The sequence below is a fragment of the Mauremys reevesii genome, linkage group 9 (genome assembly GCF_016161935.1).
Source record: "Mauremys reevesii isolate NIE-2019 linkage group 9, ASM1616193v1, whole genome shotgun sequence".
Classification (NCBI taxonomy): Eukaryota; Metazoa; Chordata; order Testudines; family Geoemydidae; genus Mauremys; species Mauremys reevesii.
Genome location: NC_052631.1, coordinates 100,150,915 through 100,178,841, shown reverse-complemented (window position 1 = coordinate 100,178,841; position 27,927 = coordinate 100,150,915). Strand labels below are relative to the sequence as shown.

The 27,927-nt window shown below is 46.1% G+C and overlaps 1 protein-coding gene across 6 annotated transcripts in view; it reads right to left on the bottom strand.

The window, feature by feature from the left end:
• Positions 1 to 14,121: 14,121 nt before the first annotated feature.
• MBNL3 (muscleblind like splicing regulator 3) overlaps positions 14,122 to 27,927 on the bottom strand; it is a 118,514-nt gene continuing 104,708 nt past the window's right edge. For all 6 annotated transcript variants that reach the window (XM_039487133.1, XM_039487132.1, XM_039487135.1 and 3 more), the window contains 2 exons: positions 26,829 to 26,902; positions 14,122 to 23,467 (listed from right to left, as the gene is read on the bottom strand). In XM_039487133.1, the coding sequence (XP_039343067.1) occupies positions 26,846 to 26,902 (57 nt within the window). In that variant the 3' untranslated portion in view covers positions 14,122 to 23,467; positions 26,829 to 26,845. The remainder of the gene's footprint in view (positions 23,468 to 26,828; positions 26,903 to 27,927) is intronic.

Here is a 27,927-nt window from a genome sequence, read left to right as displayed (position 1 = left end):
CCAGTCCTGGCATGCACAGGACTGGAGAATGCGCGCCTAACTCTGGGGATCGGCCAGGGGCAATTAGGGGGTTTGCAGATTCCTACGAAATCAGGGCGGAGTTAAAAACTGGTCACTGTCTATCTCGGAGGCTCTTGAGCCCTCGACACTCTCTGAGGCCACGCAGCTCTGCAGGTGCCTGGGCTTCCAGAGAACTTGACAAATGTACATTTCAATACAAACGACAGGCAAACGCTCAACACTTTAACCACAACTAAACTGCAGCCTCCTTAGCTAGGGTTAAACAGAACAGTCTAACAGCACACAGCAACGTGCCGGCTTAGGCCGGGCAGTAAAGCAGAAACCAATTGAAACAACAGTGGGGAATCCAAGGAGGCAGAACATTTGACCAGACCACGGAGGTTTTGTTAGACCACTTCCTACGGCAGCAGGACGAGCCTTTGTGGGCCCGAGCTCAAGGCCTAGCCCAGCGTGGCTGGTAAGAGTTCCCCCGATCACGGCATACAGGCGGGGTGGCCAGTAGAGCATGTGTCTCATGGGCCAGAGCCTTGCTTTAATGAACACTCCTGCCTGCCTTTCAGACTCCTTCCCCTACCCCCACCTCTCAGAACCAGTGGGACTTGCAGATGCTCCTGCCCAGCTAACTGGGGGCTGACATGGCCTTACTTAAAATGTAGATAACCTAGTGATCGCACTCAGGGGTGTGGAAAATTGACAGCCCTGAGTGCTGTAGTTAAGCCGACCCCGTGTAGATGTGGCTAGGTTGACTGGAGAATGGCCATCAACCTAGCTATCGCACTCCGGGAGGTGGATCAGCTACATCGACAGAAAAACCCCTTCCATTGGTGTAGAGGAGACACCAACATTATGGCCCTGCAGCCATGGCCCTGCAGCACCCGCAGCGTAGCTGTGTCCTAGCTGTCGATGTGCCGAGCTGAGCACTGGCAGGTGACGTTTGCAGGCTGATCTGGAGGGACAGGGCCATAGGAAAGGCCTGTGCTTTCTGGAGGTCTCATGCCAACAGGAGAAACTGTGAAAACTGAGTCTGCAAACGAGCTATTGTAGCAGGCATGGGGCTGCTTTTGGGCTGAGGGCTTCTCGCTGCCTTGCACACTGGTCCCATGTACTGGCGACTGGATTTGCTTTTTTATTTTTGACATTTTTTAAATGGCCAGTTGTAGCAGTGTCGCATTATCTGGTCTGGATTCTGGCTAGCCACTGCCTCAGTTTCCCCTCATGCAGGCAGGCTCACCCGACATTCCCAGGGGGACTCGCTGCCAGGCCCAAGTCTCTTTCTAAGCACAGGTTTATTCTTCAAACATAAAACTTTGGCAACCTATCAGAATAAAAGCAGTTCCTTTGCCCACCCCAGGCTCCAGCTTCTCCCCAGGCCTCTCTCTGCACCGAGAGTGACACACCCTCCCCTCACTCTCCTTCAGGGCCCGAGCCCAGCTCCACTCAGCTGCCCTCTGCCCAGCTGGCTCTGGTAACCAAGCCGGGCTGACTGGCCAGATGCCCCCTGGCCGTTAAAGGAGCAGACGCCGTTACATCACTTCCGCTACAAATGCTTTGCACTCAGCTGGGCTGGAGATGCAGGGCTGTGTCTGTCTGGGCCTGTTGCTGCAGCAGGGCCCGGGAAGGCAGGCGACGGTCGCAGGACTCTTAGTGCAGATCATCTCTGGCGCTATCCCGCGGCTGAGCGTGGGGGTGCAGGCACACACCATGGCTGCTGCGGGGGCCACTCTGAATTTCCTGCTGGCAGCTGGTCCTCTGGTGACTGGCTGCACTTTCTGTTCTGCAGCCAGTGTGTTGCTAGAGAGCCCCAGGGTTAAGGGTCAGCATCAGCAGCATGAGAACATGGCGAGTAACATCTGAGACAGACGGTGACAACCGCTCCTTTGCCAGAGGTCACAGACAACAATCAGTTGCTTTCCTCTCCTCAGCGTCAGGCGCCTGCGTTCTCCGGTACAGCCTCTGCTCTGCCGGGAGCCAAATGCCGCTGGCTAAAGCCTGCAGTCAGTGCGGGACGGAAAGCAGCTCCTCTGAGAGGGGCCAGCAATGAATCCTGATCTCGAAGCGCTTGGGTTCCGCTTTAAGGGCTTTGCTTGGTTCGGGCTTCAGTGCCGCTTTGCCAGGCCCTCCACCTGAGCCCCTGGGCAGTGGAGCTCCGAGCTCCCCACACTCCACCTACAGTACGTGGCCCGAAGCGAGACGGGCAGGAAAACTGGGAGGAAGCCAGTGCTCGAGCCAGGCCTGAGCGAAGGCAGCCGGAAGCACACACAGCAGGACAGGCCCCCCCTTTCCTTTCTGTCGGGGGCTCAGAGAGGACAGAGGGGGCAGAGGGCTGGGCACCGGACTTGGGAGACTGGGGGTTCACCTCCCTGCTCTGCCCCAGACTGCCAGGGTGCTACTGAGTGACGTGCCGGCTCCCCGCATGTGCAATGGGACGTTGGCTCTAGCATGATTCAGTGATGCAAGCACTCGCTTCCCGGGGTGCTTAGAGACTGTGAGGTGCTCAGACCTGGGGGGTCCCACAAGTACCGCAGAGACAGACAGCTCATCCTCTGTCATTGAGGACACTTCTGGTTCCGCTGTGCTCCTGGATTCCCAGCTAGGGGCAGGGCCTTGATGTGAAATCACCTCTTCCTTTGCGCAGCTCCCACCCGGCTCCCGGGCCTGTGCTCCGCCCGTGGAGACCAGTCCCCGACCCCCCATGCAGCTAACGCAGACCGGGGCACTTCACACCAGTTTGCCTTCAGCTGCACCTGCTCCCTGCGGGGGAGGGGCCGGGGGCGAGCCTCTTGGGCCGGGAGCTCCAGGGCTGGGCAGGAGGGTCCCGAGGCCGGAGTTTACCCACCCCTGGTTTATAGCCACCACATCTGCACCCCAACTGCTGTAACAACCCCACGGGGCCATAGGTGGCCAGAGCAAGCCCCTGTGAGCCTTCCCCAGCTGGCTTCCTGGAGAAAGGCTGCGTGGCCTGAGGCAGGGAACAACTCACTCCTTGTTATGGGCAGGTTGGTGGATAGGAGCGTTCCTCCCCTCTCTAGACTCTGCCGGTGGCCTCTCCAGCCACACGAAGGCAGCTGTCACTCAACCAGCGGAGAGGTACTATGCTCCCTTGGCATTTAGCAAGGACGACTCCGGCAGGAGATTGTTTCAGCTGGAGGTCACTGAATTCATCTCTGAAGAGACGTGAGAGGAACACTCTAAATTAATTCTGAACTTAAAAAGGAAACTAGATTATTCCTCCCTGCCCTCTCTGAGCCGACCCTATCAGGGTATTAGAACAAACATGCTACGGGGTTGAGGAGTGTGGAGGGTTTCTCAGACTCCAGCTTCTGGGGCAGCACTTTCTATTAACCGGATAGAGCCCAGAGACAATGCTCATTATTTTCCAGCGAATGGATGTAGAATTGATACTAATTCCCAGTGGAAAAGAAACCCTTTTCTGGGACAGAGCATGGCGGGGAGGCGCTCAGAGACTACAGGGCTGGGTCTGCTGTCAACACTTAGGGGTTAGCTAGGGGCAGATTGCTGTGCTTTTTCCTTCTCCCTTTTAAATAAAGGCCTCGCTGACGGAGCCCTTCAGCAATTGCTCATGTTCTATCGGCTCTTTACAGGACAGGGGTTTGAGATTTATTCAAGAAATAAAATGAGAGGAAGTCTTAAATCATCACCACTCACGTAGATTTTCAGAAGAGCTCATCAACCACTGAGGCAACAAGATAATTTCAGCATCCGTCTGAGGTCCACCAGAGCCCACCTGACAGGTTTCAAGGCAGCCGTGTTAGTCTGTATCAGCAAAAAGAATGAGGCGTCCTTGTGGCACCTTAGAGACTAACACATTTATTTGGGCATTAGGTTTCGTGGGCTACACTCTAACAGGGTGGGACCCTCTTTGTGTTGTGTGTTTGAGCGGCGTCTAACACAACGGGGTCCTGGGCCATGACTGGGGGTTCCAAGGTGCTACAGTGATACAAATAATAAACGATAATAATCGGAACTTCACCAGCGCTGTGGTCTGACAGCCAGCGAATAGCTGAGTGCAAAAGCAAAGGCTGAATGGGTTCAACTCCAAAACGTTGTCAAGTCACTGTGCAAGTTGGATAAGGAATCCTCGTGGTTGACTCAGGCAGCCACGGCGATGGTAAAAGTTCTTGTGGTCTCCCCCAGAGTCTCTTTTTAGGGACCCCAAAAGGCAGCAATGGGCAAAATAACCCACATCCTCTCCTTGTTTTTTCCACCAGTTAGGCCTAACTTCCAACACCTCAACTTTAGTTCCTTAATTTCCGATTCTCTGCACCTTAGGGTTGCCAACTTTCTACTCCCACAACAACGAACACCCTTGCCCCATCCTTCATCTGAGGCCCTGCCCAGGCCCCTCCCCTTCTATGAGGCCCCACCCCCACTCACTCCATACCCCCCCCCCGTCGCTCGCTCTCCCCACCCTCACTCACTTTCACCGGGGGCGAGGGCTCCAGGGTGGGCCAGAAACGAGGAGTTCAGAGTGCGGGAGGGGGCCCCAGGCTCAGGCAGTGGGTTGGGATGCGAGAGGGGGTGAGGGCTCTGGGGTGGGGTCAGGGATGAGGGGTTTGGGGTGCAGGAGGGGGCTCCAGGCTGGCGATTGGAGTGGGGGGGGCTCTGGGCTGAGGCAGGGGGTCAGGGTGTGGAAGGAGGTACGGGCTCTGGCCTGGGGGTGCAGATTCCTCCAGGCAGCGCGGTAAGGGGGCAGGGAGTGAGGGGGGGGGTAGATAGAGGGCAGGGGAGTTCAGGGTGGTGGTCAGGGGGCGGGGGTGTGGATTGGGGTCGGAGCAGTCAGAGGGTGGGGAACAGGGAGGTTGAATGGGGGGCAGGGGTCTCGGGGGGGCCATCAGGAATGAGAGGAGGAGTTGGATGGGGCAGCTGGGGGCAGTCAGGGGCAGGGGATCCAGGGGCAGACAGGGAGCAGGGGGTGGTGGATGGGAGCAGGGGGGTTGAATGGGGCAGGAGTCCCAGGGGGCATCAGAGGGTGAGAAGTGGGGGGGGGTCGGATGGGGGCAGAGGCCGGGCCATGCGTGGCTGGTTGGGAAGGCACTGCCTCCCCTAACCGGCCCTCCATACAATTTCGGAAACCTGATGCGGCCCTCAGGCCAAAAAGTTTGCCCGCCCCTGACGGTCCGCACCTCATCCCATCCTTCTAATGAGTACACAGTAATGATGGGACTTCAGGGCTGGATCCACACATTCCAGTTCAGGGCAACGTACAAAGCAAACAGTCAGGTCGGCTGGAGAGGAGCACGTGTGTGTCACACGCCACGTCCATCAGACTTTACCCACCAGGGAAAAGCTGAACCAGGTCGAGACCAGGCCTGGCAGCAACACCGCCGCTGGGTCTCCACCATTTCCATGTTCACCGCCCTGGCAGTGCCCTGATGCTAACGAGACTGTGGCATTTCTCAGGGTTTCTGCTCTGTGATAGACAAGACTCTGTCCTTGGGCACCTGCCATGCCATGCTGAACTAGTGCACCAGACCCTTCAGCAGGCAGCCATAGGGAGCACTTTCCAGATGTGTGCCCACCTCTGGGGCTCTGAGTGCTCAGGGATCCCGGACGGGCGGGGAGAGGAATACGACTGGAACATCTCACACTAAGGGCTTGCTCCTTGGAGTGTTACTCGGGAATAAGAGCGGCCACACAGAGAGTTAATCAGAAATAGTTAATACGCTTGAAACTCACATCCTTATTCCAGATTCATTTCTGTGTGTAGATAAGCCCTAACTGCTGGCATAAAGCCTTAAAACAAACAGCTTATTTTCAAAGGGCTTTTTCTCGCTTTAACATCCCCTGTTAAATCTCTCTCTGTGTTTAAAGCAAGAGTTAGCTGGCTGCTTTCTTTGGAGAGGATTTTTCTAAATCCACAGCTCTTTGGGGCTCATCCAAACATTTCTTCCTCCTTTCTGCATCTTCTCATAAGAAACAGATCAAAGTGATCTAGTTATTCAGCACTAAGGCCGGATTGGGGAAAACTCTGTCTGCCGTCAGGACCACAGAGGCCCATTCAAATGTGGAGCAAGCCTTGAAAAATGGATTTTTCCCTGGGCTTCCCACTGGAGCTCCGACAGTGTAAAAGCTCAATGGAGATTTTATTAAGCTTGGCTGCCACATACAGCCGTGCTCCAGTGGGGATGGGCTCTAGTGCATATTTCCAAATGGCACGTGCCCCGAATGCACTATCCTGGGTATTCTCTTACATTCTGTACCATAGCTTCATCTGTAAACACCTTCCCCATTCTGGATAGACGTTTGCAACACTCCCACCAGCAGAGCAGCTCGGACATTTTGGATCACTGGCAAAGCTCATTCATAGCGCTCTCGTTTTGTCCTCTTGCTTTCAAACCGGTTCCCTAGTGCAGCTCCCATTGAAGTCACTGGAAAGTCTTCCATAGCTGCGAGGCCACAAGCGATCCTGAGATGGGCGGATGGGGCATCAGGCTGTCTGGTGTGTGTTGCAGGAAAGATGCGTGCTCCGAGTCCTGGCGTAGAGTTGTTAGACTCGTGGAAGTTTAAGATGGTTGTGGAGCAATAAACACTTTTGGTCTGGCCAGGGACTAGCTGAGGGGGGCGCTGCTGAGCTGCCTTGGGCAGATGTCCTTAAGCTGAGGTCTCTCGGTTTTGTCCCGTTACCCCTGCAGACAGGCTGCCCTGAGCCAAGCCCCCGCTCCGGCTCCCTGCTGATGAGCACGGTGCAAATGGGCAGATCGGTTTTGATGGCACATCTCTGAACTTGGCATTCAGACCCAGCTTGGAATGTCTTTAACGCCTTGCTGGTTGGATGAGCCTCATGCCAGCAGAGCCGACGTGGCTCTGCAGAACAAGCCTGCTTGGAGCATCCCCCTCGCCTGCTTCAGCCCTTGTCACTTCCACTCCGCTCCAGGAGCTACCTCCCAGAGACACTCCGGCTGCTGCAGGCTGGGCATGTCCAACGGAGACCAGCCCGTGGAGGGGACACCCAGCTGCATAGCTCTCCCTCCGCCAGCATGGAGAGGTGCCAGCCACCTCACAGCACCCCCTCTCCTGCCCTTAGACCCCATGGAGGGTGCTTCCCTTGCGAAGGGAGCAGCACAGCAAGCCCCTCTGGGCCTGGCCTGAGCAGGGAGGCAGATTTTGTGCTGATTTCCAGCCAGGACATAGCCTCCCTAGCACAGACAACGCCTCCTGCTCGCTGGGAGGAGCCATGAGCCCAAATCCAGCCCCAGCGCAGCGCCGCTGCCAGGTGTCACCCTCACCACACTCTCAGGCTGCAGTGCAGGAAGCCTAAGAGATACCTCTGGCTCTCCCAGGTAACAGCTGCTCGAAAGGTCACCCCAGCACAGAGCTTATTTAAGAACAGATCTATATGTTCGTCTTTCACTCTGACGAGCAATCACGTCAGCTTACACCTACCAGTTCCGCTGGCCTTGTTCCCAGCCGCAGAGACGTGGGCAGGCACTGCTGGCCACGTGGAGTCCAGGCCCTAATGTCAGAGACACACCTGGGGGAATAAACTCACGCTTTGCCACTGCAAAAAGGCTCTTCCGTCGAGCTCGCCCTGTGACTGGAACACTTGGAACCCCTGCCATTTCTATGGTCAGAAAAGCACCAGAGCCCTGATTGTTGGAAATAACCGAGGCATTTCCTCTTGCAGTCAGATTGAGCAAGAATCATTCATAGAACAAGTCGTAAGTAGCTTGACACACACAGGGAGTCAGGTACCTGCTAGGAGCAGGCAGCTCAGAATGGGCTTACATTAAAAAAAGGGTAAAAACATTTCTGTACTTGGATTATTTCCCCCCCCAGTAAGTGGCTTGTTCTACTAAAGATGAAACAGGAACTAAAATGTTTTCCTTTGTTTGCATCAGCTTCCCCCTCACTGAAGCGTGCTCCCGCTGAGTGCAGAGGGCGAGAGGAGAGCTCACACTGTGGTTAGACTGGGACTGAAGAAATCTGTGCTCACTTCCCAGCTCTTCCCTGGAGTTCATGGGACAGGTCACTTTGCCTCTCTGTGCCTCGGTTCCCCATATATAAACTGGGGATAATCACCTTTCCGTTCTCCCACCCTTTGTCTGACTTGTTAGCCTGTAAGATCTGCAAGGCAGGGACTCTCTCTTACCATGTGCAGCCCCTAGCACCAGCCACTAGAAAAAACAGTCGCCTTTCAGAGAGAAAAATCTCCACCTTATGGTGCTGATCCTCGACTATCCCCCCAACCGCCAAGGGAGAGCTGTGTGCGCACAAGGCATGCCTACCCGACCCTACGATAAATGGCAAGGGAACTTCCCCACCGTATTCCTTCCCAGGGCTTCAGAACAGGACCTCCGGGGGAGCAGTCTCTGAAATGCCTCCAGTTCCATGGACAGGCAGGGCCACTTAGACAGGCAGAACCGCAGGGTCTCCATGACTGGATGAGACTCACTGGTTTCCAGAGGAGAAATTTAGGTTTATTAGGAACTAGGGAACCTTTTGAGCCTATAAAAGGATGGGCTCCACCTAAACCAAAACCGAACCAGATCGCTGGCTTGTAAAAGTCAAAAGGCTGGAGAGGGATTTTTAAACAAAGGTCTCGGGGAAAGCTGATAGGTGTGGAGAGCACACGGTTCTGACAGACATCCCAGAGGGGAGGATCTAGTAATGGGGAGACTCTATATCCTAGTAAAAAGGGGAGGAAAGAAGTCGATAAAGTACAGGTAGGAACTGAAGAGAAACAGCCAAATGAGAGAGTCCCGTGTGGTTAGAAGGCAGACTACGAAATACTGACACATGTTGTAAGTGCTTGTATACAAAAGCAAGAAGTCTAAATACTAACTTGAACTTGAGCACCTGGTAGTCAATGAAGATATGGATAGAAGAGGCAGAAGCTTGGTGGAATGATGACAATCAACAGGACATAGTTATACTAGGGTAACAAACCATACAGGAATGACAGCGTAGGTTGTGCCAGTGGGGGAGCAGCACTACGTGTGAAAGAAAGCATAGAGTCACATAGAGTTCAACTCTTAACTGAATCAAACAGTCCCATAGTATCTCTATGGGTAGAAATCCCATGCTTGAATAACAAGAGTATAGCAATAGGAATATACTACCGACCACATGACCAGAATGGTGACGGTGATATGCTCAGGGAGATTACAGAGACTACAAAACCAGAAAACCCAGTAATAATGGGGGATTTCAATTATCCCCATTGTTGACTGGGAACATGTCACTTCAGGACAGGATGCAGAGATAAAGTTTCTAGACACCATTAATGACCGGTCCATGGAGCAGCTAGTCCTGGAACCCATGAGGGGAGAGGGAATTTTTGATTTAGTCCTAGGAGGTGCACAGGATCTGGTCCAAGAGATGATTATAGCTGGAGCACGTGGTAATAATGCCCAGAACATAATTAAATGTAACATCCTTGTAGGGGGAAAAATACCAAAGAAGCCCATCACAGTAGCATTTAACTTCAAAAAGGGGAACGACACAAAAATGAGGGAGCCAGAGTTAAATGGAAATTAAGAGGAACAGTCACAAGAGTGAAATGCCTGCAAGCTGCATGGAAACTTTTTAAAAACACCATAATAGAGCCTCAAACTAAATGTACACTCCTTCCCCCCAAAAAACCCAGTAAGAGGACCAAAAAATGCCATCATGGCTAAACAACAGTAAAAGATAGTTAGAGGCAAAAATGCATCCTTTAAAAATTGGAAGTCAAATCCCACCGAAGAAATAGAAAGGAGCATAAACACTGGCAAGTCAAGTACAGGAGTATAATTAGGCAGAGCAAAAAAGACTTTCAAGATCAACTAACAGAAGACTCAAAAACTAACTCAATTTTGTTTAAAGTATATCATCAGCAGGAAGCCTGCTGAAAAATCAGTGGGGCCTCTGGAGCACTCAGAGAAAACAAAGCAAAATGAATTCTTTGCATCAGTCTTCACTGCAGAGGATATGAGGGAGATTCTCACACCTTAGCCATTCTTTTTAGGTGACAAATCCGAGGAACAGGCCCAGATTGAAGGATTAGAAGAGGTGGTTTTGGAACAAATTGATAAATAAAACAGTAACAAGGCACCAGGACTAGATGGTATTCACCCAAGAGTTCTGAAGGAACTTAAATACAAAATTACAGAACTACTAACTGTGATATGTAATCTATCATTTAAACCAGGTTCTGTTCCAGATGACTAGAGGACAGCTAATGTAATGCCAATTTTTTTTAGTCTCCAGAGGCGATCCTGGAAATTACAGGTTGGTGAACCTGACTTCACTACAAAGAACAGAATTATCAGACACACGGATGAACACAATATGTTGGGAAAGAGTCAACACAGCTTTTGTAAACAGAAATCATGCCTCACCAATCTACTAGAATGCTTTAAAGTTGTCAAACATGTGGACAAGGGTGATCCAGTGGACATAGTGTACTTGGATTTTCAGAAAGCCTTTGACTAGGTCCTTCACCAAAGGTTCTTAAGCAAAGTAAGCAGCTATGGGATAAGAGGGAAGGTCCTTTCATGGATAAGTAACTCTTTAAAGGACAGGAAACCAAGGGTAGGAATAAATAGTTTTCACAGTGGAGAAAGATATATAGTGGGGACCCTCAGGGATCTATACAGGGACCAGTGTTGTTCAACATATTCATAAATGAGCTGAAAACAGGCGTCAACAGTGAGATGCCAAGGTTTGCAGATGGTACAAAATTACCGCAGATCGTTAAATCCAAACCTGACTGTGAAGAGTTCCAAAGGGATCTCTCAAAACTGGGAGACTGGACAACAAAATGGCAGATGAAATTCAATGTTAATAAATGCGAAGTAATGGACACTGGAAGAAATAATCCCAACTATACATACAAAATGATGGGGTCTAAATGAGCTGTTACCACTCAAGGAAGTTCTTGGGAGTCACTGTGGATAGTTCTGCTTAAACATCTGCTCAATGTGCAGCAGCAGTCAAAAAAGCGAACAGAACGTTAGGAACCATTTGGAAAGGGATGATAAGACGACAGTAAATATGCCGTTATATAAATCCATGGTACACCTACACCTTGAATACTGCTTGCAGTTCTTGTTGCCCCATCTAAAAAAAAAAATCTCTTAAAATTGCAAAAGGTACAGAGAAGGGCAACAGAAATGATTAGGGGTATGCAACAGCTTCCATACGAGACGAGATTAGAAAGACCGGGACTGTTCAACTTGGAAAAGAGATGGATGGATATGACTAAGGATGGATATGACAGAGGTCTATAAAATGATGACAGGTGTGGAGAAAGTGAATAGGGAAGTGTTATTTACTCCTTCTTATAACACAAGAACCAGGTGTCACCCAATGAAATTAACAGGCAGCAGGTTTAACACAAACATAAGGAAGTATTTCTTCATACAACACACAATCAACGTGTGCAACTCAATGCCAGGGGAGAGTGTGAAGGCCAGAACTGTAAGTGGGTTCAAAAATGAATCAGATAAGTTCATGGAGGATAGGTCTATCTATTAGCCAAAATGGTCAGGGACATAACACCATGCTCTGGGTGTCCCTATGCCTCTGACTGCCAGAAGCTGGGACTGGAAGACAGGGGATGAATCACTCGATAATTGCCCTGTTCTGTTCATTCCCTCTGAAGCATCTGGCATTGGCCACTGTTAGAAGGCAGGATACTGGGCTAGATGGACCATTGGCCTGACCCAGTCTGGCCGTTCTTATGTTCTGTCTGTAACTGTAGAAGAGGCTGCATCCCCAAATCCATCCCATCTCAGCAGCTGGGGCAGGACTTGATCCATTTTGGAGTGCGCTGGGCCGATGCCCATGCAGTTCAGACATATCAAGAGAAGCTGGTAGCTATTTACATTCATACCAAATCCAAGTGCATTAACTCGAGTATTCTGGAACACATAAAACACGTTGAGGCCAGACCCTGAGCCGGTGTGAAGAGGCAAAATGCTTTTGATATCCATGGAACTATTGTACTGAGGATCTGGCCCCAGTACAACACAGGAAACCTTAGGTATGTGTTCAACTGAAGTGACTATAGAAAAAGGCTATTTATATAAAGCAACAGCAGCCTCATCTCAGTGTAGGAGTGTCAGAATGCCAACTCTCACCCTTGTGTTGCTGCAGATATGGTCCCTGTTATGGTATTTGAACTGGTACTGAATTTGCTTCTTGTCTGTTATTTGGAGCAGCAGGGTCAAGGCCCATTCTGGTTCTTCTCTTCTCTGGCTTTGATCCCTCTCAGTTGTTTCCAATTCATTTTATAATTGAAACATGTTGTTTGTGGGTTTGGGATTCCAAAATTGCTCTTTTACAAAAGCCAACAGCAGCTAATTGTGAAAATAAAGAGCTGGCTGCATTCAGCTCAGGGTTATTGAGCTTCTGCGTTGATTTGCCCAGATTCACTCATGTAGTATTTAAAATAATGTAGATAAGATTAATATTCAAAGGATCTGTCCTCGTCAGATGTCTCATTGGAGGATGGGTCCTGATTATCATGGCCAGCCTGGCACCACTGATGTTGATTCTTCCAGCAGCGCAGGCAATAGAGGAAGTGCCATTTAGATATTAGAGAGGTGGAAACCATTTGCACCTTCACACTCTTCATGCTTCTTGAAGAGCGAAGTTCTTTCCTACCTCCTGCTCCAGCTGAGAACTTTCCTGCACAGCTGCTCAGCACAGAGATACAAGCCGTCACCATTCCTAAAACCAAGGAAGAGCCCTCAGGCTTGGTTTCTCCTGCTGGACCCATGTTATGTGTATATGTGGTAGTGGGGATTGGAAATTAACATGTCAGGCTCTTCTGTGACGCTGTCGCTACCAGTACAGGCCACAGAGTTCTCAGTACAGGTCGGTATGAAACAACATATTCAAAAGAAGAGGGCTGAAAAATCCATCTCTCCAGACCAATTTACGGGAAAACCGTAACAACCTTCAGTGTTCCGTGCCCAAAAGTTGTGTCTGTCAATCTCAGGCTATGCAGGAGGTAACTCCTGTCCTGGCAGAACGGGCTCCAGGCTTTTCTAGGAAGCTAACACATGTGGCAACAACCTGGTTTGAGCTAGTGTTAAATTGGCTCATTGAACCAAATCTGGCTCAGCACCTCTCATGCGTCAAAGTTATAATCATCTGAGGTGGTTCCAGGAGCCCGTATGAAGTGAGTGGTAGGCTCAAGCCAGTTGTTGGCAGATGTTCAGGTCACAAAAGCCACCACAATTGTTAGCACTGTTGGGCATTTTTTGTTGGCATTCGAGTCTCTGCCAAGGACTAAATGGGTGTGGACAACTTACCAACTCACTCACTCATAAACCTTGTCTACATTACACAAATTACCAATAGCAACTATGGGTGTCAGCAATGAGCTAATGTACAAGACTGGCCAAGCCTCCAGCTGTAATTCCTCTAGGTGAGGATGCTGTGTCACAGCACATGCTTCACCAGCTTGGTGGATAGCGAGAGGAATTCAGCGTGGTCATTCCTGAACCATACAAGATCATGGGCTACTTCAATGGGAATTTTGGATCGCAGGGTTTAGCTCTTGGAAAATGGTGGCTGAATTACCGCTACACTGTGCCATTCATTTGACACCTAGCATGCATGTTAAGGGAAAAATTAATACACACATTTTTGTGCTACAAAAGGTGCAGACATTTGAATCACATTCCATTTATTCTTCATGGTTATCTTCAAATGCATAGTATCGATCTCCTCCCCAATTACATCAAAAATAGGGTCAGCAAGAAATTAAGAAAAAATACAAAACATACCATGTCATGTGTCTCAGAAGGTCTAAGGCACCAGAGAAACCAGTAGGCAGTGTCTGCAAAGTTTACTTTTATTTTTCTAAAATACAAATTTCTTTCTTGTGTTAGTAACTTCAATATGATAAGCCTAATGCAGCCAATAAAACGGATGCACTAGCTACATAATTCAAAATACTGAAGGTATTTTCTGGAAAGAAATTTATTCTGTTGTTCTACGCATCAGGTATAACATTGAATCAAATTTCATTAATTGTAATTTTTACATCAGAACCTTTAAAGACTGGGACTAAAACTGGAACTTGAAAAGTCTTTAAAGTGAACTCCTATTAACGTGTAGATATGGGTCCATAAAAAACATAACCAAGAATTTTATACACTTTATTAAAAGATCAAAAAATAAACAATAACAATATAGAAGTAACATACTAAAATGAGTAGCATTATGCACATTACTAAAGCACATACAAGCACTACAGCAATATAATGTGGCAAAAAGAAAAATAAATTCAAAGCGTACACCTTGTTGATAGCAGTTGAGGGAATGAACTATATTATGTTCTGGAACTGAAATATCACAATAGCCTTTATCTGTTGGGATTTGCTGATGATATTTTAATTGTTACAATTCCACAGGGCTAACAGTATTTTTTTTAAATCAAACTATTTCAGTAAATTAAATTGACATCTGTCTAACGATTCCCTTACTTTAAGTTTTACCAGAAGTATCTAGGAAAAGAAGAACGTGCTTCCATATCTACTTTACACAGGACAATAATATTAATGTTCTATTTATTTAAGTTACAAACTGAAAATTTAGGAGAACATTCTCTTCCTGATTTTAGTGACTGCCTAAAATACAATTCTCTATTATTATTTTTTAACGGGTGATCTAGTGTCAAGTGACGTAACAATGGATGGGTTTTTTAATGATTTAAAATAATAATAATAAATCTAATTTGAAAAAAAATCCCACAAGCCTATCTAAGAATGGTCACGTCATCCCCTCATCTGCTAGGATACAAAAGCCATGGCAACAAAATCATTTGGCTTCCACCACTATCAAATAGCATTTGTGTACAGTAATAAAGAACTGGAACCTTGTAATTCTGTGTCAGGTAATTCTCTCTGTTGTGTGTTTGGATAAAAACTTCGTTTTATTTAGTAGTTGTATTATTTTTGCATGTTTAAATATCTCATTCGAGAGGCATGTGCAGTTTTTATTTTGATGATAGAGAATATGACTGTAAAGGTCACTAGCAAAGATTTTAGCTGTGGTGTTGTGATTAAAGGTTCTTTTCTTACCCTAGTGAAAAAAAGTTTTACTGGCTGTGATTCATTTCACACAGTGCAAAGTATTTTTGTTTAATTATCCTACAAAGGAGAATGCGCTTAATTATAAAAATGACTTACAACAAAGGAGAGCTCTGACTGGCCTGCAGGCATGCATTGTTACACAATAACGCACTGGTTCCAACTAATTACAGTAGCCAAACCTAGATTTTTATGGGGCTCAGGAAAGAGCCAACAGCTCCAAAACATTTTTCCTCATTTATTTCACTTTGAAAGACGACAGGATGAATTTGACCTTTGGTTACACTCATGTTACCCTACCGAGGTCAATGAGATTGCCTGGGTCTCAGGCTCTGATTCACCAGGATACCGGAACAACTCACCTACTTCAAAAATTAGGCACTCTTAAGTACCTTGGCCAACGGAGGCCTAACTGATGGCAGAAGCTGGCCCTGTGAACATCCAGCAGCCTTGAGGACTCTGCAGCAGTCCTACATTCCTTAGTTAGATATAAAACCCAGTTCTTCGAACTCCCAGTAAGGAATGAAGGCTCAGGTGCTAAAATTGATGTCTGGTTTGGGGGTGGTGGTGGGGAAAATGGGAAATATCAGAAATACCAGCCACTTCTACTACACAATGCTGATCTGGGACATTTAACCCAATGTGAAGGTCTAACCCAGCCTTTTCACAGACCTTCCAGGATTTTCTGTTCCATGATGCTATTGGTTTGAGTTGACTTTTGGTGATTGTACAATGCAGGTCTAATTAAAAATCAGGAAAAGAATCCCAGACCTTCCCCTGCCTTTGGGTCCCAGCCATCTACTATGGGGAAATGATATTTTAAACCATGAATCCTTTCCCCCCCCATCATTAGTATTTTAACGTTTTATTTTAGCAAATGATGCCGTTGCAATAAGGCACGGGGGGCAACCCGCCAGGTGTACAAATACACTTCTAGGTGCAGAGCAGTGTCCGGCTCTAATGGGAGTTCCTAACAAGGGCGAGTTATTGTATGCTACACTGAGAGCACCGTTCCACAATCCTTGCCCAGCCTACGCTCCCCGGGAAGTCAATGGGAGGTCTGGAGCACAGGAGAGGCAGGAGTGGGCCCTATTAGAAATATCTGCTAGCCAATCAGATTTCTGTCCCTTACCGGTGAAAGTAAAAACACCTCCCAACCCAGCCTTCTGCCGATCCGCAGCCTTTTATGCTCGGCAGCGCTGCATGAACACTGGGGTTTTACGTGCTGAGTTGCCGACTAGCTGTGATGCTGTTCTGCAAGCAGTGGCTAAATCAGATCGCAAGAGGCGAGGGGTCTCACCAGCTCTAGGGGCTGTCAACACTGGTTTCGATGGTCACATCACTGTCCCATTTGCTGGTGACAGGATTCAGCCAGAGGATGAGCAGGGGGAGAAGATGAGCTCATTTCCCACAGCAGGCCTGGAGCGAGGCAAGTGAAATGATGGGTGCATGTCCCTGGGATTCCCCTCTCCCGCTTCTAGACAGTCCTTCATTTACACTCCACCAGCATGGAGAAAGTGCACTAATGCCAAAGCAGAGTGCATGGCAGGCTTGGGTGGATTCCTCCCCAGAACGGCTGGATGCAGCTGACAGAATTTGAGGCCATTTGAAGAGACTACAAGAGAGATCGGAGTGTTATTTATCCACCTTTCCTTGCAGAAGGGAAAGTGAGACGATGCAGGTAGGGTGTGTCCCTTTCTCTCCCTATCCCTGGAGGGGGGTGGAGCCTGTCTGGGGATGGGGAATCTGCTCATTCAAGGAGGAGAGGGCGCTGAGGAAGGAGCAGATGGGAAGCTGAGTTCTCTGTTCCCTCCTCTACTTTAACCCATGCAACAGGCTAACGCCACTGCGGTGATCTGCATTCGCAATCCAACCTCCCAGCCCACCAGGCCGTAATGGAAGCTCCACCACCAAGAAATCCAGGCGGCATGACAGAAAATTGCCATGGACCAACGGCTCTCGCTCTAACAAAATGCCAAGGCAGTTTAGCAGCAGCAGACAAGTATCCCAAGACAATTGTAAACAACCCAAGTTCCACCACTTGCTTAGTATCATAGAATCCCAGGGTTGGAAGAGATCTCAGGAGGTCATCTAGTCCAACCCCCTGCTCAAAGCAGGACCAATCCTCAACTTTATTGCTCCCTTAAAACTTGGTAAGCTCTTGAAATGTCTCTCCCAGCTTCCACATTCCGTGCAGATAAAATCCCTGATGAATGGCTATAGTTCAGTTTCCCATTGACATTTGCAACACTTGTTGGAATGATACGAATCTATCATAGATAGAAACAGTATTGGCTAGAAAGAAGATTAGGGGCTAGCAGAAACACATGTGACATTCAGGTCCTAACATGATTCCCAATGAGCTCAACTTCTTATAAAAACCATGATCTAGAATGTGTTTTAAAATGTAGGCTGCTATAAAAGCAATTAAAATCTTTGCTAATGACCTTACTAATTAATTAAGTACTGTTTCCCATTTTCGGTGCTGCAGGTTGAAGCTGACCTGTTATCAGTCTGCTGTATAGTAAGCTATGGCAAACTACAAAGCTTTTACAACAGCAAAGCAACATCATGCTTTCAGATAAGTTTTATAGCAAAAAACTCCTCCTTTTCAAAGCCTTAGTAATACCTATCTCTTTTACAAACTTTTCCTGTATTATTACAGACTTTTTATATTCAAAATAAGTTCCAAGGATTTCTTTCGTGGACTATGTACATAAGTGCAAAAAAGGTGTGTCTCACACATTCGTACACTAACTGAATCAGTTTAACTGCAGCATATTTGTATCTTCAACACTGTTACGGGGTCATTCCACAATATTTTTCTTATGTACAGGTTTTGCTAATATAAATTAGTATTAAAATATTCATATGTTTAATTATTTAGCCCTGATTTTAACATAATCGTGTGAGTATTCAATTTCAGGAAAAATAATAATTGCAGTCAGACTACAGTACTTAAACTGGTTAATTATGAATTCACACAATGATGATCAACATGAAATAAAGACCAGTTAATGTATTGTAAATGCTGGGTGTTACATTTTAAACCCTAAAATACTGTGGAATAACCCTAGCCACACAACAATTTCTACAAGCTATAAAACCTGACTCTAAATCCATGTGTTGTAAACTTCTTGACTGAAAATGTGACCTAAAGACACAAATTCAGCTTTCACATGGGACTTTGGGATTTTAAAAATATTCAATCATCTCTTTATCTGACAGTATCGAACTGTACCTTTAACAAGCTCATACTGTTACACATCACTTTTAATTTACATGTGAAAATTTCACAAATAATGTATACAAAGGTAGCCATGTTGTAGTTTTGTTGCCATAGCAACAACAACTTAATATAATTAGTTAACAATGAATCTATCATTGTAGGAGTTACATACAAAGTTAATTTTGTTCTTAAACTGTAAACTATACAAACTAGTTATGGACTATATTCTATACCTTATCATGCCTCAGTATTGGTTTAGAATATAACTAAATGGGTTGAATACATGTATTAAAAATCTTAAACTTTCTCTAATTCTCCTTCAAAATTAAATTCATTCGTTACTAAAGATATCAAAAAGCAATAATGAAAACCTTAAAAACTAACAGTAAAGAAATGAAAATATGTGACATGAATTAATGTGTTGATGCCTAGTAACAATGTGTTGTAGCTATATTTACATTTTGATTAGGCTATCAACTAATTTTTTTTTTTAAAGTTATTACAGTCATTAACATACAGTATATATTCTAAGGCCTTCAACAGGCACATGGTAAAATCAGGTCAATATCACACTAAATCCATTCAACAGGAATGGGAAATTAGATTTTCCTCATAAATTTCACCTTTTTCAATTTTCATGTATGTGAAATGTACAAGGGATAAAAAATGAGGACTCCAGTTTCTCAATCATTCTGTGTACTAGCATGTTCTAGAGCCTATACTACTGCATTAGGAAGGAATATGTAAACTTCTGAATACATCTGATCAGATACATGCATCTCATTATCTGGCCAGATGTATCTACAACAGTTACATATTCATATACGTCGTTGTGTTTATTGTTTGTGCAGCTAGAGTATAACGAAGTAATTTTCACTGGACTCTAACCTGTGTTTTGTAGCTGACTGTATGTTGAGAGAACACCTCACAGGAACGGAGACTGTTCCAGAAGCCACCCAGGGAGCGCAAAGGTTTTGTTTTGCAGAGTGCAGCCAGCCAGCACCGTCCATTTGAGACCACTCTGAGTGCAGTATGAGACGACACTCATGGCAGAGAGAAAAGTGCTTCAGAGTGCTCAGGAATGGAACGAAGCGGATGTGGCCAGAGAGGTAACGATTTCTCTAACATGATGATGCAAAAATACAAAGATAAAAATCATCCACTAGAAATTTCAAAATAAAAAACATGGCTGATTGCAAAATCAGATTCCAATCACTAAAAACACTGAAGTTAACAAAAATAATTTTAATAGTTTTATGAATCTACTTTATTTTAAATCCCTCTTATTGTCTGCTTATGTTACAGTTTAGTAGCAGTATTTTTTTTATTGAAACTACTAACAACCTTTTTATGAAAATGATCATTCTCAGCTTTCATTTTCCCTCTGCATGACCCGTTTTATCCAAGTTTCAGCATTTCTTGCATATTGTTTGCATAAGGCTGAGAGAAATGGACAAAGAGAAATAACTTTGGATAAATAAAAAATATAGGTTCATGGAAAGTGGGAAGCTTATAAAAATGTCACTAAAATTATATTGATTTAAACAAACGTACATACATCTCTTGTCAAATAAAGGATGAAATCCATGCTTTTATGACATTTGTTTAGAGTCACGAACTAGCGCGGTGACTTTGTAATAGAATGCATCTATTTAGGAAATTTATAGTCTGGCGACTGGTTTTCTTTTTTGAACAAAGAAAATTAGAGCAAATCATTGCACAACTAGTTTAAATAGTGCTACCTCAAAACGGCATTTTTGCCGAGATTGTTTTGAATTTGGTGAAGTTTTAGTGCTTCAAGCTTTTCTTTCCTTACACTCACTTAAAAGTGAACTCTAAATCTGCCAGCAATATAAAAACTGTTGTGGCACCTAATATATCTACCCTGAACATCCCTCATTGGACCTCTTTACTAAAAAATAATCCTTAATTTTTTTTTCAGTGCTTTAAATGTGACATGAAAACAGCTGTATTCTAGGTTTACATTCTATGCACATCTATGCCAGATGTTTAAGTAGTTAAATAAAATAGGAGGTTACGTCAAAGTGTCAAGATATACAAAAATCCATTTAGCACTGAAAACGTTCCAACCTCCTTTAACTCATAAAGCCATACAAGCTTGAACGCATCCTTTCTGGCTTACGAAGATCAGGTCTGTTCTTTGTTGAGGCACTGGCACAGGTTGTGCAAAACCCATTTTGATACACAAATAATTGCAAACAGGAAGTACTCAAATCCACTTTTTCCACTAACAATGTTATGATTTTGGGAAACAGAAACTCGGTGGTTAAAAGAACAGGTATACCATAGCCAATATATACTAGAGTTGCTAGTTTCAGGCAACACTGTATGTTTTGAATGCTGACAGCTGGGGAATGTGTAAGGACACAAGCAAAGGTTAATACGTGCGGCTGGCTAATAGATTACCATAGTTTGTTCCTTAGGGCCTGATCCAAAACCCACTGAAGTCAACAGGAAGATTCCCCTTGGTTCAGGCCCTATGTGAACTGACTATGGACTCTCCATGGGTTCTTGTTTCTGAAGGAACCAAAGCTAGATCATAAAGTGACACTCCAGTTGTGTCTAGCAGGCACCCGTAACTTGCACCTGTTATTGGTAATGTTAGCAAACATCTGTAAGTGCTCAGGTGAAAGGGCCAGGTGACGGGACAAGGACATTTACTACACAATGTGAGGAATCAAAAAGGTGATAAAAATGCGTGTGTCAGAAATCAGACTACAAGGCGACCACTCAGCCAGTGGGAATTCAGGGCGGCACTCGTACTTGGGGTTGTAAGGGCCTGATCCTCAGAGATGCCGAGGGCTTTCAACTCCACTGACCTCACTAGGCACTGAGCACTCAGTGCCCTTCCAGAAGGCGCTCCGCACATCACAGGCCCAGGCCCTTAAACCGCCACAGAACACGCGGCCCAGACTGCCCACATTTTCCTGGCACAAAATGGAGGGCGTCGCACCTTCCCTCGGGAGGGGTAGGGGATGGGGGGCAGGTGAAGGCTCTGGCCTCTAATGTTAGAAGTTAAGAAGTGAACCTATTAATCTTATCTCGAACATGCGGTTGTTACAGCTGTAATATCACTGCCCCTCTGCTTTCCTCAGCAATCCCCAGACTCCATTGTGTTTATAAGCAGCTCGACCTTTGGACATACAGGGTTAGCCTCTCGGGAACTGGGTTCGTGCCTTTTACAGCAGAGGGGTAGGGATATTCTGGTGCTGCTTCAGCTGCAGGTCTCCAGCCAATACAGGAAAAACTAGCCACTCACAGATGGAAAAGGCCAGGCAGGTTGTTTGGAGCACCCCTCCCCCCCGCCAGTGCAGGACAGTTTATAGGGGACATGTCCTCATCTCGGTTCACAGTGCCAAACGACGTCACTTGGGAGACTATTCCACGTGCTACCTGATCTCGCTTGCCGCTGTTTCTTCCTGATATTTTGTCCAAAGTCTCCTAATGCCCCCTTGCAAGTCCTTGAACAATTACTTGCTGTTGACACCCTTCAGTTATTCAGAGACTTACAGGCCAAATAAATCTCTGGCACAACTCCACTGATGTCAGTGGACTTATGCTGGGGCCGAACACGGCAGTGGTATCCCTGCTTTAGCCAAGACAAGATTTGTTTTCTGGCCAATTGACAGAATGGCACTGTGTGAGTGCAGGGCGTGAGGGGTTGGTCATCCTTCAGTTTACTCATCGCTCCTGAGCAAACAAAAGATGCCAAAATGCATCCACTGATCCAAGGAGTTAAATCTCTGAATATGGCCTAGGCCTGATAAACTCAAGGGTCCTTGTCTTTGTTGCTTGTTCTTTGTTTATTTGTTTTAAAGAGCCAAAGCTCTTGGGAAATGTCTCTGACTTAACGGTGAAGTAAATGACTGGGGTAGGCGGATGAAATGTCAGGAAATGCCCCCACCAAATGAATACTGCTGCGTACTTACTGGAGACAAGGGCAACTGGGTGGCACCATCTTCCCTAAGTAGTGGGGGCGGTTATTTTCATAATTTTTAATCAAAATTACCCATTCCAGGTCTACATCTCTGGGTTTCAAGGGGACTACAGCTATGTTTCCTCGGGGGGGAGGGGGAGGAGGCGGGGCATGGGGGAAAATTCCTTTACCCCTCGGAATCTGTCTCATCACTTACTCATCTGTTTTGTGGGAGGGTTTTTTAATGGCACCACTGAAATAGCAAGAAAAACTGTGTGCCATTTGGAGCTAAGAATGGCACTGCAATGGACAGCAAAACTGGAGTAATTCCTTGTTTTCTGATGCTTTCTGAATAAATCTCCCCCTTTAGCTGATATCTAACTTTTTACTGAGTATGTTTTTTGTTTATTACGTAGCAAAGTTTCTCTTTTCAGGAAGCCAGACTCAACTCACTTTGTAAAACCCATGAACTGGGCTCACATGCCAGCTGTCCCTTCATTTGTAAGACAAAATCAGACTCTACTTGAAGGCAAATTCTAGATCTTAAAAGGAGCCATTTAAAACAAGCAATGTAAGCTGATGAAAACAACCAAACTATAGAAAATGACAGAACATTCTTGTGTCGTGTTTTTCAAGCACATAATTCCTGTTTCCCACTGTAACATTTTTAGTAAAAAAAAAAAAACCAAAATAAAACCCCAAAACAAAAATACCCCCAAACCCAGAAAACTACAGTATATGAAAACTTAAGACATAACAATAATGAAAAAAATGGTATTGAGTATACTTGATAATGATGTACACTTTAAAACAAATCCATAGACTATGATGTAAACAAAACAGTAAGATAACACTTTAAAAACAAGACAAACATTTATCCATCGATAGTATACAGTAAACCAACAGTCCACTGTGCAGATGCACTTATGATGGTAGTCATAAAATGATTAAGTGTGTTAAAGTAATGTGTTATAAAAGTCTATTATAATTGTCTACTTGTATATCTCATATAACAGAGCGCTGTTTGTTAATTGTTTCTATAGTGCTTTTTTTTTTTTTTTGACATTCCCATTGATCAGTTTTTGGTTAACATGTACGCTGCAACAGGCTTACTGTAGAGGTGGTCGAGGAAGAAATGAGGGAGGAGGGAATATATACAGAAAGGCCATGTGCAGCTTCCCACTGAGAAGTCCTGGAACTCCGTAATTTTACTCTTCAGAATTTCAACATAGTCTGTTGGAGTAGGGGAAAAAATAAACAGTGAGAAATAGGAAATCAAAAATCATGCTCATCTTGTTTTCACATTTTCTCACCCTTACTGCAGCACACAAGGACTTTCTGTCTGCGTGCCGGAGAGATGCAATGTTTTACTCACTTAATTTTCTGATTTAGGGTGAAATTGCTAACACCACACTTGGTAGCCTCCTTAATCTGTACTTAGAGCTTTCCATCCTAAGAGCGCATCGCAAAGGCTGACCCTAATCTACAGAATACCCCTGTGAAATGGGAAGGCGAGGGAGTATTAGTCTGATTTCAAAGACAAAGAGGTGGGAGCAGAGAGCATAACAGCCTGGCTTGCAGAAGTGCTGAGCATCTGTACTTCCCGTCGGCTTTAGTGGGAACGGGAGAGGCTCAGCACCTCTGGAAATCAGGCTACAAGTGACACTGAAGGAGTCAGGGTCAGAAACGAGCAGAACCCAGGAGCCCTGCACTCGGACCATACCTGATCTCCTTATGTGCTTCTGGAATTCCCATCCTTAAAGTCGGGGGCACAACAGCTAAGGTTACAGCTGGGTTAGCCAGCTTTGACAATGTCTTTGCCTCTGGCTGGGGAAGCCTCTGAGGGTATGTCAGGTGTCTGGAGAACTGAGCTACCTTCAAATCCACTGCTATGTTGTTTACCCTCCTTCCATGGCGATGTCACCCCATGCAGGGCCCAGCTCTGGAGAATCACTTTGCAGCTTGGAAAATGCTGATTTAGACCCTGACCCAGCAAAGCAATCAAGCATGTGCCTTACCTCAAGCGCTTACATTTATGCACATGCTTAAGGGCTTTGCTGGCTCGGGGCCTGTCTGCCTACTCCTGGGGTGACATCCCAGAAACAGAAAGGAGAGTTCATGGGGCAGTCCTTTATTCTGGGGACACGCTTGAGGAAACAACCCTTGTTCACCGACCTCCAGGGCAGGCTGCAAAGCCCATTTGCTTTCCCCAGCTGCGGGGGGACTGCAAGGACAAGCACGTAAATGCTTTGCTGAATAGGGATGGAATAAGCATGTGCGTAAGTGATTTGTATCTGGCGTGCAAGTGTGGTTAGGTGTCTAACTCTTTGTCCACAAAGGCTTTCGACATGAGAAACTTCATAGAGTTTCAGAGGCTGCTTTTGAAATGAGGAACCTAAACGTTTCAAGTAGGAGACTTCTCATGTCCTGGGAATGTCACAGACTCGGTCACTGTTTGAACAGCAAGTACCTGGGCCCCCTATCATGAAAAAACGGGAATCATATGGTTTTCCCTCACCTCTTAGGAAATGGTTCTCAATTACTGATGGCATAAGTCTAAGAACTCCAAAAAATGAATCAAAAGGGGAAAAAAAAAGTACACTGAAATAAAGGCTCAAAAGTATTGCAAAGAGATCAAGAATGAGGTCAGGTTTTCTCTTTCAAGCCAATAAACTGCTATTGGGCGGAACACACTACTTCGCATGTGTTAGAGAAATGATTTAACACGTAAGGTGTCAAGTCAGTCTGGTGTTTCTGAAAAGCGATGCACAACATAAAGCAGAAAATTATCACTAACAAGGCTATCTCGGCATTCAGGCAGATGCTGGCAGGGATTGCAGACATGATTAACACTCTCGCCGCGTACAGTATAGTTTACTTAACTTGGTAGAAATCAGGGGCAGAACCAGCCTGATCAGTTCATGTCAATTATTTCAGATTTAATTACACAACTGCCTTCCAAATCCATTTCCAGAGCTTAAATGCAAGTTGTTCCCTTTTATTTTTGTCCTGGGGAAAAGCCGACCCACATATTTATGCAAATAAAATGGCTTCCATCACCACATTCAGTGAACACCCCTTTCTTTCCTTTAGTCTCTCAGTGGAAAAAACACAGTGAAATCCCTATGTAAATAATAGCCTACCCATGCAAATAACAAGACATTGAAAATAACACTGATCCCACTGTGAATTTATATCAGACAAATCCAAAAACCACCACAAAGGCAACATTCTCTACTATTCTCACTCAGAGAGCAGCAGCAGACTATGAACGCACCAGGCTTTGCCAGGTTGTGGAAGACGGATATTGTTCGCAGCCTTTCAGCCAATTATCATAGCGAAGAAGAATCTCTGAAGGAAGAACACTAGGTGCCAGGTTCTCAGCTGATGTGAATCCATATAACAACAATGAAACTACTGAAGCTATGCCGATTGACACCAGCTATCTCAGGGGTGGGCAAACTACGGCCCACGGGCCGGATCCGGCCCATCAGGGCTTTGGATCTGGCCCGGGGATTGCCCCCCGTGGCGCCATGGGCCCCGCACTGCTCTCAGAAGTGGCAGGCTCCACACCCCTGCGTCCCCTGGGCGGGGGGAGGCAGAGGGTTCCGTGCGTTGCCCTTGCCTCCAGGCATCACCCCCAACAGCTCCCATTGGCCGGGAACGGGGAACCACGGCCAATGGGAGCTTCAGAGGAGGTATCTGGAGGCGCGGCAAGAGCAGCGCACACGGAGCCCTCTGCCCCTCCCTCCCCCAGGGGCCGCAGCGCTTCTCGGAGTGGTGTGGGGCCGGGGACAGGGCAGGCATGCAGGGAGCCTGCCCTGGCGCGTGCCACTGCCACCCCGGAGCTGCTTTACGTAAGCGGCAGCAGGCCGGAGCCTGAACCTCTCCTGCACCCTGCCCCCCAACTCCCTGTCCTAAGCCCCCTGCCTCCACCTTGCACCCCTCCTGAACCCCAACCCCCTGCCTTGAACCCCCTGCCGCACCCCGTCCCTGAGCCCTCTCATACACCCCACTCCCCTCCTGCACCCCAACCCCCTCCCTGAGCCCCCTCGTACACCCCGCACCCCTGTGCACCCCAACCCCTGCCCTGAGCCCTTTCCTGCACACCGCACCCCCTCCTGCACCCCAGCCCTGCATACAATTTTTCCACCCAGATGTCAATCTCGGCCCAAAGAGTTTGCCCACCCCTGACCTATCTGGTCCTAATTACTCAAGTTGAGTAAATCTGCTACTAAGTGCAAAACACAGCTTACACTTTTTGGCTGACTCTCGCTATCAGAATATTATTTATCCTCAGCAGCACATGCTCCATAAGAATGAGTTACACTGTGGAATTTGCCAAGTAGTTTGGAACTGTCCAGTACATGAAACGGTCACATCAGGAGGGGTTCGGTACATTTTAAAGCAGACATTTTAGACTGTAAAAAATTGGGTTTATCATAAGCCCTGGACTCAGGTGTGGAATTCCTGTTGACTGCAAGTTCTGCATGCAAAGAACTGAAGGAGTAGGGTTAAATGGCACTTTTAGAGGATTCAATACCCTTATATAAAAAAACCCAACTGCAAATATTAACAGTTAAAAGAAACTTACTGTTCTATCGGTAACTTCTACATCTGTGAAACAAACATGCTGCTACTCAGTTCATCTACTGATAACTGGGATATCTACAGTAAAAAAGATGTCACGTTAATACATTTTCTTGAGATCATTCTATCCATTCATTCTTCAGTGCTTGTTTAAGACTAATCAATACATATAACCACTATTCAAGCAGTATCTTATAGAACATGAATTGATCCCAGCATTTATCTATTTTACCAGGCATAAATAACTCCATAGTTATGTCATTATTAATGCCCAGTGGAGTACATGCTGATTGAACTTGGAAATCCAACTCCATAGACTGTAAGACAGCAAAATGCCCTGTAAACTGCAGTTTAGAAGGTTTAGGTATCACTTATAAAGAGCACACATAGCCATGTACGAACGCTGCGTAGGAATTAGTGCTTTCTTCTTGTGGCTGTATAATTATTATTAGAACTAAAACTAGCAAAAACCAGAGAAACAAAATAGTTATAGCTAGTGTAGATAGGCACTTGCAACAGGCCAATTCTGAGCTCAGTCCTTATTCAGGTGAAACTCCCATTAAGTCCACAAGGCTTTTGTCTGAGTGAAGCCTGCTGAAGACCTACAGGATTTGCCCTCTGTAATTATCACGGTATCATAGCAGTAGCAGTGCCCTATAGAGTAAGGTGATACCTGCTTTTTGTTTGAGGTGGCTCTGAACTGGAGCATGGTGATGAACTAAATAAAATTGCGAACATTATAACTGAAAGAAACCCACTGTTCCAAACTCTACCCTGGCCTAATCGGGAGATGTTGTGGTTTATTCAATGTAAAGAAGCATTCCTAAGATTTTGCGTATACAGTTCAGGACTGGTGCAGAAGCAGCCATCTCGGTTTAATACCTTCAGAGCAATGTTTTGCAGATAATGATGGCTAGGCAAACATGCATGAAATCCTTTATATTAATGGCACTGGCAGAACACTACATACTATACATACAATGCAAATACTGTAGGGATGGGTGACTTGCTTCTGCTTTAATACACTTGAACCTTCACCCAGGTTGTTATTTTAGAACCCAAACTTGTTTTTTTTCACTTCCACTCCCGAGCCAGCACAGGGC